The sequence below is a fragment of the Tursiops truncatus genome, chromosome 5 (assembly GCF_011762595.2).
Source record: "Tursiops truncatus isolate mTurTru1 chromosome 5, mTurTru1.mat.Y, whole genome shotgun sequence".
Lineage (NCBI taxonomy): Eukaryota > Metazoa > Chordata > Mammalia > Artiodactyla > Delphinidae > Tursiops > Tursiops truncatus.
The window spans coordinates 52,720,432-52,734,678 of NC_047038.1; the positions used below are offsets into that span (position 1 = coordinate 52,720,432).

The window sequence follows — 14,247 nt, forward strand, 5'->3', positions numbered from 1 at the left end:
TGTACCGCAAAAAAAAAAAAAAAAAAAAATCTGGAATCTGTGTTAAGGTCATACATGAAGACAGCAACAACAACAACAACAAAAAAAAACATTTATTCAAGAAAAGCTACTAAAGCTCAGAACAGTCTGTAGCACTTGAGTCGTGATGCACTCTCTCCCTCCCCTCACCCCCAGATCATCATGATGGAAGCTTCAATTCAGCTGAGTGTGGCCAGGAAGATGGGGTTCCGTTTCCCTATAACTTCTAGTCAAGGGCTGAAGTATCTCTATATGAGGGTCAGGTAACCAGTATTTCTCACACTCCTCAGCTCTGTGTTGCAGATGCTACATTCCAGAAGAATGCAGCCAAGAAGTCAGGGACTCCCTGCCTTCAACTCACAGGGCAGACCTCTGTGGAGAGCAGGTTTGAGTAACCTCCATATTTATTTTCTGTAGTGTCTGTACCAACTTGCATTCCCACCAACAGTGCACTAGGGTTCCCTTTTCTCTGTACCCTCCCCAATACTTTCTTTGTCTTGTCTTTTTGATGATAGCCATTTTAACAGGCCTGAGGTGATAACATATTGTGGTTTTGATTCACATTTCCCTGATGATTATTGATGTTGACTACCTTTTCATGTATCTGTTGGCCATTTGTATGTCTTCTTTGGAAAACTTCTATTCAGTTCCTCTGCCCATTTTTTAATTGGGTTTTTTTTTGTTTTTTTGCTATTGAGTTGTAAGAATTCTTAATATATTTTGGATATTAACCCCTTATCAGATATATGATTTGGAAATATTTTCTCCCATCCTCCCATCCTTTTCATTTTGTTGTTTATTTCTTTTGCTTTACAGAAGCTTTTTAGTTTGATGTAGTCCCACTTACTTATTTTGCTTTTGTTGCTTGTGGTTTTACTGTCATATCCAGAAAATCTCTGTGAAGTCAAGGAGCTTTTTTTCTGTGTTTTTTTCTAGGAGTTTTATGGTACAGGTCTTACATTTAAGTCTTAAATCCATTTCACGTTCATTTTTGTGAGTGGGGTAAGATACGAGTCTAATTTCATTCTTCTGCATGTGGTTATCCAGTTTTCCCAACCCTATTTATTATTGAAGATACTATCCTTTCTCCATTGAGTATTCGTGGCTCCCTTGTCAAATATTACTTGACTATTTATGTGTGGTTTATTTCTGGGCTCTCGATTCTATTCCGTTGGCTTGTGTGTCTATTTTTATGCCAGTGCTATACTATTTTGATTACTATAGCTTTGTAGCATAGCTTGAAATCAGGAAGTATGATGCTTTGTTATTCTTTCTTGAGATTGTTTTGGCTACTCAGGTTCTCTTGTGGCTCTATACAAATTTTAGGATTGTTTTTCTATTTCTGTGAAAAAAATGCCATTGGAATTTAAATAGGGATTGCATTGAATCTATAGATGGCTTTGGGTAGTATGGACATTTTAACAATGCTAATTCTTCGGATCCATGAACATGGGATATTGTTCCATTTGTGTCTTCTTCAGTTTCTTTCATCAAAGTCTTGTACTTTTCAGTGTACAGATCTTTCACCTCCTTGGTTAAACTTATTCCTTAGTATTTTATTGGTTTTGATACTATAGTGAATGGAATTATTTATTTCTTTTTCAGATGTTTTGCTGTTAGTGTATAGAAACACAGCTGTTTTCTGTATGTTGATTTTGTATCCTGCAACTTTACTGAATTCATTGTTTAGTTCTAGCAGATTTTTGGTGGAATTCTTAGGATTTTCTACATATAAGATCATATCATTTGCAAATAAAGATAATTTTATTTCTCTCTTTCCTGTTTGGATGCCTTCTTTTCTTTGTCTTGCCTGATTGCTCAGAGTGGTCTTGTAAAAACACCAATCAATTCATGTTACTTGTGAGATTAAAACCAAAAAGACCAAAATCCTTCATGAAGCCTACATGACTCTGCGTGCACTGGTCCACCTCTTCAGCCTCATTGTTCACCTCTGCCCTGACACTCTGGTACAGTGTATTCCAACCACTCTGATCTTTTAGTCCTCAAGTTCACTATACTTCTTTCTACCTCAGGGCCATGAGACCTGCAATTCCTTTGATGTAAAAGACTGTTACCCTCCCCTCTTCCTCTAATAAATTTCCTATTTTTCCTTCAGCTCTCAGCTAAAATATCACTTACTCACAAATACCTTCCCTGACCCACTCCCTGCTTCCCAATGCAAACATGGCCATCTGAAGTATGCTTTTAAAGTCCTATGTAGTATTTTTCATACTTTTTATTTATAGTACTTTTTATAGCTTATTTGATTATTTTATAATTTCTCCCCCATAAATGTTTAGTATTATGACAGTAAACATGAATACATAAATTATAATATCAACCAAAGGCCAATAATCATATGATTTATAGTGTGTTGACTATTCTACTTCAGTGTGTGGGTAGAAAAAGTGTAAATTTGACGATTTCATCCCCTTTGGTGACTGGAAAGAAGAGAATTGTCAATTTTAAGTTACAACTACAAAGGCTTTTTGGTGGTAGTAAAAGAGATTTGCCAGGCAACATATCTGCCTCATTTGATGAACAGGGTCAGTAAGGATATCATTTTAAATGAGAGTAGTAACAATTTCTCCAAATAGTGCCAGAATTAGCCCTTGAGGATATACTCATCTTTGTGTACCCCATAAACTTGGAAAACTTATAAGTGACTAAGTCTGAAAAACAGAACCATTTATAAACAATGGATGCATTCTCTGAGAAAAAGCAGATTGATCATCAGTAAATATTTATTGATTCTTATATGTAAATGATACCACCTTTGATGGGCTTATTACATTCTAGCTAGGGAGGCAAAAATGTTTTGAAATTGTTTTAAAGTGTTTATGTACAGCATTGGATATTAAGTTAATTAATATCACAGATAGTAAGTACTATAGGAGTGTGCTTTAACAATTATTTTCCATTTTTATCATATTTTAGTCCAAATTGTATTATTTTTAGATTTCACATAATTTTTTGAGTCGTACATCTCCTGGCCTCTGCTACTCTTAGTACTTTGTAAAGCTGTAATGTGGATCTTTGTCCTTATAACATAAATAAAAGGATAATTATAACACGTAAGTTCTGTCTTTGGGAATTATGCAGAATTAAATTTTCCTCATGTGGATACTTTCCATGATCGTACCTTTTAAATAACTAATTTTACAATTAGTCTGACTTATCAGAGGGAAGTTCATTTTAAGTAATAAAAATTATAATTGTATGTATTGGAAACAATATTATCAGAAATTGAGTTCTGATTTTTCTCTGGGAAAAGAATTTTATCCCTATACATGTGTGCACGCACACTTGTATGTGTATGTATGTATAAGAAAGAAGAAAGGCTTTTCTTGTCACTAATTATAGGCTTTCCTTTGGCAGAGCTGCCTAGCAACATAACTGCTCTATGGGAAAATTGTTGATTGTAATGGAGTGAACTTAATGTTCCTGGCATGCTCTGTGTCATAACCAATTTATTGGGTTTTGTGACTAGGCTACAAAATTAGACAGCACGTGGCATTGCTGTGTCCATATATAGACGAGAAAACCTCCAGTAATCCCTCCTGAAGGAAGATCTGGGCCAATGCTACAAGGATACACAGGCACTCTTCTGAGTGACTCATGTTAGTTACCTAAATTTTATAAGCAACAACACTGAGCATTACAGAAATAATGTTTTGAGTTATAAGTCAACTTTTTTGTATTCCAAAGTTTAGTTTTTATTTTGCATGAAATTCTTAAAAATACTTCATTGTGCTGAAAGTTTTAAATTATATCAGAGTTTTAAAATGTGTTCAAACAGAAGATAACCCTTATTCCATGGAAGTATATTGGGTAGTTTGACAATAACATTTTCAGGTTCTAGTACTTAATAGCATCATGACAATCTATAAAAGTTAACTTATTGTCCAAAGTATATAAAATATTTATAGGGGAGAATGTTTATATAGTAAAGAGAAGACACGGGAATTAATCTTTCTGTTGGGTGAAAAATTCTCTGCCATACGCTTGGCTTATCTAGCATATGCTTAGTAGGAATACTGACATATTAGAATATGCCATAGTTATACATATTTTAATGCCATTGATGGTGTTCAAGAAAGGCCCAGGTGCAATCAGATATCCTTTATTCATGTCAAGTTATTGAGTGTCTGTTCTGATACAGGCGCTGTGTAAGGTGCTGCATGTTTATTAAGCTCACATTTTAGTGAAAAATGAGGTAAAGGCAAATACATAGTTATAATTTGATAAATGCTCTGATAGACGTTTATGCACTGTTGCATGCAAATACAATTAAAGGAGAAATAAATTCTGGGAGTAGTTCAGCTTAGCGGTGGCTTCAGAATAGAAATGTTATCTGAAATGTCTGGTTCTTTTTCCTTTAATTTAAAAATTTTTAAATTTTTTTATCGAAGTATGGTTGATATACAATAGTATATTATTTTCAGGTGTACAACATAGTGATTTGACATTTATATACATTACAAATTGATCACCGTGATAAGTCTAGTAACCATCTGTCACCATACAGTTATTCCATTTATTATTGACTGTATTCCCTGCGCTGTACATTATATTCTCATGACTCCTTTGTTTTATAACTGAAAGTTTGTACTTCTTAATCCTCTTCACCTATTTCGCTCAACCCTCCACCCACCTCCCCTCTGGCTACCGTCAATTTGTTCTCTGTATCTATGAATCTATTTCTGTTTTATTTTGTTTGTCTGTTTGTGGTTATTTTTTTTTAAGATTCCACTTATAAATGAAATCATGGTATTTGTCTTTCTCTGAGGAAATGTCTGGTTCTTAAAGGCAAGGAATTAGGAGACTGAGAAAAACAAAAATAAACATGAGCCATGTGCATACGGTGATTAGTGAAGAGAGATTAGCTTTTCATGGCAGTGAACAACTCTGGCAATTCAGGCTAACCTTAATGAGCACTTGCTATAGAGCAAGGTCTGTGTGAACAGAGAGAACAAATGTGAAAGACATGTCAATACCATGACCTATCATTATAATCACTTCCTCTTGAATACATGTTCAACTCCCTCACGCTTCTCCCAATTTCTAGTAGTAATTGACTGACAAAACCTTAATCCTGGTTAAGTACAGCTCTCCACCAATTCTGTGGCTGCAGTGTACATTTGAAAGTAGCTGGAGAAAAACATGCAATCATGATGACTGGTTTGATTTAAATTCATGACCTTTAACCTCAAGAGAGTCCTCACTTCTGCTTGGCATTTCTACTTCATTTCCCTGGTCCAATCATTCATCTATTCCCCTAGAGGACTTCTCATACCTCCTCTCTCTTCAGATCTCCACCTCTTCTCTCTCAGGTAATGACTTTGAGTCCTGTTTCTGAAAAAAATAAAAGTTCTGAGAACCGCCCTCCACCACACGTATTCCACCTACCTGCCTCTGCACCCATATATTCAGCTTTCCCTTCCTCTTATTATGGATAAACTGCCCGTGCATTTATTTATAACAAAGCCAGTCCCTGCATTTGGACACTGAAACTCATCTTCCCTCGGTACTCAAAGGCAGTGCAATTGTTAGTTTTTCCATCATCAATTTTCCCATTTCTATTGGATCACTCCTCTTAGTATACAACTGCATGGTTATTTCTCTCAATCTGAAAAACAAAGCAAAATAAAGTGAAACAAAAATCTTTCTTGATCCCTTATCCCTTCCAGCTACTGCCCCATTCCCCTGTTCCCTTATTTGGCAAAACTTCTTTTAAAAAAATCTGCAGATATTGTTTCTAAGTCCTATCCTCCTATTCTCTCTTGAACCTTCCTTAATCAGTCTTTTTTTGCCCAACTGTCCTACTGAAGATACGAGTGATTTCATATTGCTGGTCATTTCCCAGTTTTCACCTTACTTTATCTGTTTGGTCACTCAATCATGCCTTCTCTTTGATTCTCTTTCTTCACTTGGCTTCTAGGATATCATGCTTTCTGGTTCCCTTCTATCTTACTGGCTGGCATTCTCATTCACCTTTGCTGCTTTCTCTTCATCTCCCTGTCATACCCTGGAGTAACTCCAAGGATAAGTCCTTGGACCTCTTTTTTTCCCCCATCTTTGCCATTGGTGATCTCATATATTCTCCTGACTTTAAGTACCATCTGTACACTGACAACTTCCAAATTTTTATTTAGCTTTAATTTATATTTGTCTTTTGGGGCTTTCTGGACCTCTCCCTTCAACCCTAGGCTTATTTGTCTGGTCCTGGTGACCTGTTCCAAAATCTTATTATCCCAGGCTCATTTCCTGACCACTTTTAGGTTCCTAATTAAAATACACATCAGGGCTTCCCTGGTGGCGCGGTGGTTGAGAGTCCACCTGCCGATGCAGGCGACACGGGTTCGTGCCCTGGTCCAGGAAGATCCCACATGCCGCGGAGCGGCTGGGCCCGTGAGCCATGGCCGCTGAGCCTGCGCGTCCGGAGCCTGTGCTCCGCAACGGGAGAGGCCACAGCAGTGAGAGGCCCGCGTACCGCAAAAAATAAACTATTGTTCGTCTGTATAGTGGATTATTCTGCAGCATTAAAAAATGTGTGTAGAAAATACTTACTTTATAATTTTTTTTACAGATTTATTTATTTTTAAAATTTTGGCTGTGTTAGGTCTTCATTGCTGCACGTGGGCGTTCTCTAGTTGCGGTGAGCAGGGGCTACTCTTCGTTGTGGTGTGCAGGCTTCTCTTTGCGGTGGCTTCTCTTGTTGTGGAGCACAAGGCATGCGGCCTTCAGTAGTTGTGGCACGTGGGCTCAGTAGTTGTGGCTCGTGGGCTCTAGAGCACAGGCTCAGTAGTTGTGGCACATGGGATTAGTTGCTCCGCGGCATGTGGGATCTTCCCAGACCAGGGATCGAACCCGTGTCCCCTGCATTGGCAGGTGGATTCTTAACCACTGCACCACCAGGGAAATCCGTTATTTTATAATACTGAGAGAAAGTAGAGTATAGAACAGTATGCATAATCCTATTTTGTTGGAAAAATTTATGTATGTATGTATAAGAACAGCCCGGAAGGATATACATCAAAATATTAACACTGGTGAGATTGTGGGTCTTCTTTCTCCATTTTTTAATTATCTCTATTTCTAATTCTTTTCTTATTTTTATCATAAACATGTATTGCTTGCATAGTCTTTTAATATATAAAAATAAATCAGCAGCAATGGTTGGTACGTATCTCATGACTGCACCTGACTGATGCCCAGTCTCCATATCTATCCTGTTTCTAAAGCTGGGCCCCTTTCTTGTGTCTTGAACTCATGGTTCCCCTCTCCATTCACTCCTGCTGCTAGTCGAGCCCTGATTTTGTTCCCCAGTTCTGTTGACTGGGCTTCTGCCTTTTTCTGTTATTCCCGAATCCTTTTCTCGGTAACATCTTTTGAATCCCAGGACTTCTAACACCAGGACCTAGATTTCCTGTCACTCACTAATCACCTTCCTGGGGATTGGTCCCCTGCCTCCAGGCTGGTATCAACAATCCAGTTCCTCGTACTGGACATCTTTGATTTTGACTTTCTGCCCTACCTATTTTCCTTTCCAGGTAGAGTTGCCATATCTACCTGCTGGTCAGAACAACCAGCTTCTAACCTGTGCTGGGCTGCCACTTGTTCTACTGCTGCTAATCCCTTTTAGATACCATGAGTTGCCTTCCCTCCCACCCTGACATGCCCACTGCTAGCTGCTGCATCCCAGCAATGAGCCTAGTTCCAGTTTCCTGCACTTTTCAAACTTCTCTGTGCCATCGTAGTTACCTAGGGTCCCCACTCTACACATCTTATCTTATTAAATTTCTTCAAGTTGGTTCTTTTTTGCAGATTAAAAATACACTAAAAGAATCAACTGGTCAACAACACTAATCATTAGAGAAATGCAAATCAAAACTACAGTGAGGTATCACCTCACACCAGTCAGAATGGCCATCATCAAAAAATCTACAAACAGTAAATGCTGGAGAGGGTGTGGAGAAAAGGGAACCCTCTTGCACTGTTGGTGGGAATATAAATTAATACAGCCACTATGGAGAACAGTATGGAGGTTCCTTAAAAAACTAAAAATAGAACTACCATGTGACCCAGCAATCCCACTACTGGGCATATACCCTGAGAAAACCATAATTCAGAAAGAGTCATGTACCACAATGTTAATTGCAGCTCTATTTACAATAACCAGGACATGGAAGCAACCTAAGTGTCCATCGACAGATGAATAGATAAAGAAGATGTGGCACATATATACAATGGAATATTACTCAGCCATAAAAAGAAACGAAATTGAGTTATTTGTAGTGAGGTGGATAGACCTAGAGTCTGTCATACAGAGTGAAGTAAGTCAGAAAGAGAAAAACAAATACCGTATGCTAACACATATATATGGAATCTAAAAAAAAAAAAAATGGTAATGGAGAACCTAGGGGCAGGACAGGAATAAAGATGCAGACGTAGGGGCTTCCCTGGTGGCGCAGTGGTTGAGAGTCCGCTTGCCAATGCAAGGGACACGGGTTTGTACCCCAGTCTGAGAAGATCCCACATGCCGCGGAGCGGCTGGGCCCGTGAGCCATGGCCGCTGAGCCTGCACGTCTGGAGACTGTGCTCCGCAATGGGAGAGGCCCGTGTACCACACACACACAAAAAAAGATGTAGACGTAGAGAATGGACTTGAGGACATGGGGAGGGGGAAGGGTAATGTGGGACAAAGTGAGAGAGTGGCATGGACATATATACAGTACCAAATGTAAAATAGATAGCTAGTGGGAAGCAGCCACATAGCACAGGGAGATCAGCTCAGTGCTTTGTGACCACCTAGAGGGGTGGGATATGGAGGGTGGGAGGGAGGTGCAAGAGGGAGGAGATATGGGGATATATGTATATGTATAGCTGATTCACTTTGCTATAAAGCAGAAACTAACACACCATTGTAAAGCAATTATACTCCAATAAAGATGTTAAAAAAAAAAAGAATCACCTGGTAGTTAGTAACTTGCATTTTCTGCAGTTGTTTAAGGTTTAGGTGACTAACAGTGAGAAATCTTTGGATGAACTTTGCCCATCACACTTGGTATCTACTGTAACACTTACCACGGGTGTACCAATAGAGGGCACTCTTCCCATTGAGAGGCACAGTACTGAACTTAAAAGATTCTACCTCAGTGCCTCTCAAGCAGAAGTAGCGATGAATTACCTGTTATAAAACAGTGCTTATATATATATGGAATCAAAAAAATGGTTCTGAAGAACGTAGGGGCAGGACAGGAATAAAGACGCAGATGTAGAGAATGGACTTGAGGACACGGGGAGGCGGAAGGGTAAGCTGGAACGAAGTGACAGAGTGGCACTGACATATATACACTACCAAACGTAAAATAGATAGCTAGTGGGAAGCAGCCGCGTAGCACTGGGAGATCAGCTCTGTGCTTTGTAACCGTCTAGAGGGGTGGGATAGGAAGGGTGGGAGGGAGAAGCAAGAGGGAAGGGTTATGGGGATATATGTATACGTATAGCTGATTGACTTTGTTATACAGCAGAAACTAACACAACATTGTAAAGCAGTTATATTCCAATAAAGATGTTAAAAAAAATAAAAAGTACACAAGTTAACACAACATTGTAATGCAACCATATCTCAATACAAAATAAAGGGAAAAAAACAGTGCTTAATTGTTTGTTTTTTCCAATGTTGTACCCAGGTATTACTTTGTTTCTCCCGAGATACATCTGTGTTGGGTCACTTTGCATACAACAGCGCTTCACCACCGAAATCATACATAAGAGGTAAAATTTTAGTATATAAAGGAAGTATTCTTTAACACTTACATAATCATGCCAAGACTGTTTATTTTATAGCATATATTGGTTGTCAAAATTTTTGTTGTAAATTATTTAATAAGATGTCTCTCAGGTTATTGTAACTATCTTTCACTCCCACTTAAATCAGTGCCCAAGCCACTTAACGCAGATCACAGGAAAGTGGTTCCCCAAAACAGCATTTAAAATTACTTCTTCATTTTTCCTGTTTGCTCTCTCCTCTGTTGCTGTTTTTGCCATATCTGTTGACTTTTACTTACCCTTCTAACTATGAGTTTATCAGTTGAATTTGCTTTTTCTTTTTTTTGCTTTCTTTATTCCTTCTCTCAAAATGTTACACCACACTTAAAGTTTGATATAATTTATATGCTATTAGCTTTCTTAATTCTATTTTATTGCTTTCTTCTCTTTATCACTAGCTGCCTACAAGATAATGCTATTTCAGTATCCTGCTATCACCTGGCAATTGAACTAATTTCAGCTGGAAGCCTTCCCCCGATTTCTCCTTTTTATTAAGTAGTGAACACCCAGCACTGGAAGCTTATAAGCCTATTGTGTATGGTCATTCTGCTATTCCCATAAAGAAAGATGCTGTTTGTCCTGTATCTCCTAAGTCCAACTGTCTGCCTGATTACTACAACCCCTGCCCTAAGACAGGCCCACATTGCCAGTGCTGGGATCAGGCTCCCCCCACTTGGGGGCTCTCTTGGTTACATTGCTTCTATACTGAATTGATAGAAGCATTTGGTTTACTTGTTTGTTTCTTTCACATCATCTGCTGAAAAACTGATTATAGAACTTATCTAATGCACTTACCTCTAAATTCAGCCAAATTTTAATTCAGCCCTCCATCAGTTGATCCTGTCTTAACCTAGCTAACTTTGATTCTCTGTTTATTCCACATTATCCCACTTTCATTCTAAGCCTCTATATATTCCCTAAACATGGAAAGATTCCCACTCCTCCACCCCCAAAATCATAGGTTCTTGAAGAACTAGCCTATATCTCACAGTATCAGAAAAACTCAGATTATTTCCTTCTATGTAGGGAAAAACCCAATTCTTTCCTACTATGTTTTGCTCCTGTGTTTTTAATTTACTACTCACACAAAGCACTTCACTTCTGACACTTTTGGTCACACATATGTGGGGAGTTTTCCCCACAATAACAAGCTAGTCTTGACATCACCTGGGTGTCCTGCAGTTTAACTCAATTCTAACACTGTCTACCTAGAGATGGTGTCAGATCCCACAGGTTAAGGACTCAATCCTCACATACATACACACACACACACACACTTCAGACACCAGTCACAAGCTTAGGTCATCATCTGTGCTTCTGACCAACTGGCTTTAGACTGGACGTTCCAACAACCCTCTCCTTGGGTTTGACTGATTTACTAGAGAGGCCCACAGAACTCAGGGAAACACGTACTAACATTTACCAGTTGGTTAAAGGATATGATAAAGAATACAAATGAACAGCCAGATGAAGAGGCACATAGGGCTACGCCTGGGAGGGTCACAAGCATAGAAGCTTCTGTCCCCATGGAGTTGGAGTGCGTCTTCTTCCCAGTGTTGATGTGTTTGCCCACCTAGAAGCTCTTCAAACCCCCTACTTCTGGGGTTTTATGGAGTCTTCCTCACAGAGGCATGATCAATTATTAAACTCCATTTCCAGTCCCTCTGGAGTATGAGGGGGTGGGGCTTCTAATCAAGGCTTGGTCTTTCTGGTGACCAGCGCCCGTTCAGAAGCCCACTCAGAGTCACCCCAATAGAATGAAAGATGCTCCTAATGCTCTTATCACTTAGGAAAGTACAAGGGTTTCAGGAGCTCTGTGCCAGCAACCAGGGGCAGAGACCAATACACACTTTCCATTGTCTCCAAGTCCACCAACCCATCATCAATTTCCCTCTCCTCGAAACCTCTAAAGCACTTAAAGGCTGTGCCAGAAAACTTAGCAAACATATCTTAATGTTTCCTGTTTTAGTCTGGATTATAAGCCACATGGTTCAGACACCATATCTCATATCTACTCTGTTTGCCTCTCGGCACCTAGCCCAGTATTGGGTACCCAGCAGATATTCTCTATCATCCATCCATCGACCTACCTACCCATCTATCATTTCATTCTCTTCTTACTCACAAGATCAATCCTTGTTGTCTCCACCCTAACCTAAACTGCTCATGCAGTTCTTCATTTCCTCTCTCCCACCATTCCCAACCAAAAAAATTTTTTTAATTAAAAATCTTACCTTAAAGCCAAAGTGCAAAAACGCATGTGACTTTTCAGTAGACTCAACAGTGTTAGAAAAACTGTCAAGATAAGAGCTACCTACTTTTTCCCACCTCAGTAGAAGGTGGGAAAAAACTCAGACCTTTGAAAGTTTTGAGGAAAAACTTTTAAAAACTCACTTAAACATTTAATTATGGTGAATATACTTTAATTTTCTGAGATAATCCTGATTTCAAATATTTAGCCTCATTCTCAGACCATATCAATTGTTTAGGAATTCAGAAAATATTACCACCATACAGTGAAAGACATTTAATTTTAACTTTTTAGCTCATTCCATAAAATGTAAACTAATGAGGTGTTGCAAAGCTTAGGACTTACTTTAATGACTAGACTAGAATTACTTATAATTAACACAACAATTCTAGGCTTACAAATAGATGCTGCTCTTCTTAAGTGCTTAAGGAGCTTGAAAATGTTTGTTCTTTTAATTATTTTGTATCACTTACCTTGTAGTGCTTAAGTTTATATTATTGACTTTAGTTGATGAAAGGATTTGCTAATACCAAAAGATTGGCTGGCATATTTTCAAATTAATTCCATATCATAAAATGAAATGAAAGGAGATTGTACTATAGTAGTTTATAAATTCCACTAATTTTTAGTATATTCACAAAATTAATTTTTAAAGTTTTTTCTATTTTATCTAATCATATTGGAACTCTCTATGGTTTTCTCTTACAGGAAAACTAGGACTAGAAGAATATGCCGTCTTTTATCCACCAAATGGTAAGAGCAATGCTATTCCTCCCTCTAGTGGGAAATAGGAAAATTACAACTTTTATAATAGCACTGTGACTTCTTATTCTCTATCTTTAAATGGATAATAATTTATCATCTAAAATAAACCTTCTATAGAATAACTATTCTAATTAATTTCATGTTTGTGGTAGTTTTTTGCTGAACTGTGCGTATCCTTTCTGATTTTCCTTGAGACCAGTAGTAGCATTTGTGAGAAAGCTAAGGAGACTCAGGTGTCTAAGTCCAGGGTGCTTAGCTTTCCTCTGAAGGACATTAACTCGTCCGTCTAGGACCTTCCTTTTGGCTTTATTGGAGCAGTGCCCTAATGAGTGGGTTGCCTTGTGTTGCACTTTATTGTTCTCATGATTTGACAAGTGTAATATTTATGAAATAAAAATATTTCAAGAAATACGTCACTGAAAAAAGTATGTTTTGATTAAAGTGATCAAATGTATAGTGACCTCCTTGAATATCATTTCTTTGAGATTATCAGATAGTTTTAAGATATGCTCCTTGGAAAAGCAATATATAGCAGTCCTTATTATGATACTATAATGTTGCATCCTGAAGAAGTTCTTTTACTCCAGCAGAGTTAAGAACATGGGCTTTGTAATCCTGCAGACCTGGGTTCAGATCCCAGTTCTGCCAACTCACCCTATGACCTTGGGTAAGTTATACACCTTCGCTGAACTTCAGATTTGTCATCTATAGCACGTGGGTAACAGATTAAAGGAGATAACACTGTACGACACAGCACCGGATGTGTAGTGATTGCTCACAAAATGCAGCTGATACAAGTTGCGTTTAGCTTCTTTACTGACCAGCCCATCTGGAACTCATCCTTGGCTTTCATGGCACTGTCCTCTCCTTGTACCTCTCAGTGTGCTGTCCCAGGTTCCTTCACAGGCTAGCCTCCTCTGTCCCTCGTTAAGCACTGGCATTCCAATGTCCCACCCCACTCTTGTTCTGCTGCTCTTTTTTTTTCTGCTTCTCTTCTTTTCACACATTTTCCTAGGACTTCTTATCTGCTCTCTTGCTTCTATTTGTTAACTACTCTAAAAGTGATATCTTCAATTCTGACTTCTACATTACTTAACTCAAATTTAACCTGAACTAATTACTCTTCATATGCCCACTATTTAAAAAAGAAAAACAACAAAGGCAAACTTAAATTTAAAAAACAAAACGACAGCAACAAGATAAACCAAACACTGTCCTCTTTCTCTCTGCCGTTAATTGTACTCTCATTTAACCAGTAATTCAAGGCCTAAAATCTGGTAGTCATCCTTGATTCCTTTCAATCTTGGACCCTTTCATCTAATAAATCACCAGGATCATCCAATCTTATCTTCAAACTACATCTGGAACCCTCTCTACCT

At 38.4% G+C, this 14,247-nt stretch overlaps 1 protein-coding gene across 6 annotated transcripts in view; it reads left to right on the forward strand.

Annotated features, from left to right (window-relative positions):
* The window catches only part of TBC1D19 (TBC1 domain family member 19), a 197,611-nt gene that overhangs the window by 107,743 nt on the left and 75,621 nt on the right, over window positions 1-14,247 (forward strand). For all 6 annotated transcript variants that reach the window (XM_073805135.1, XM_033856908.2, XM_019928045.3 and 3 more), the window contains 2 exons: window positions 9,714-9,798; window positions 12,812-12,856. In XM_073805135.1, coding sequence (XP_073661236.1) covers window positions 9,714-9,798; window positions 12,812-12,856 — 130 coding nt within the window. The remainder of the gene's footprint in view (window positions 1-9,713; window positions 9,799-12,811; window positions 12,857-14,247) is intronic.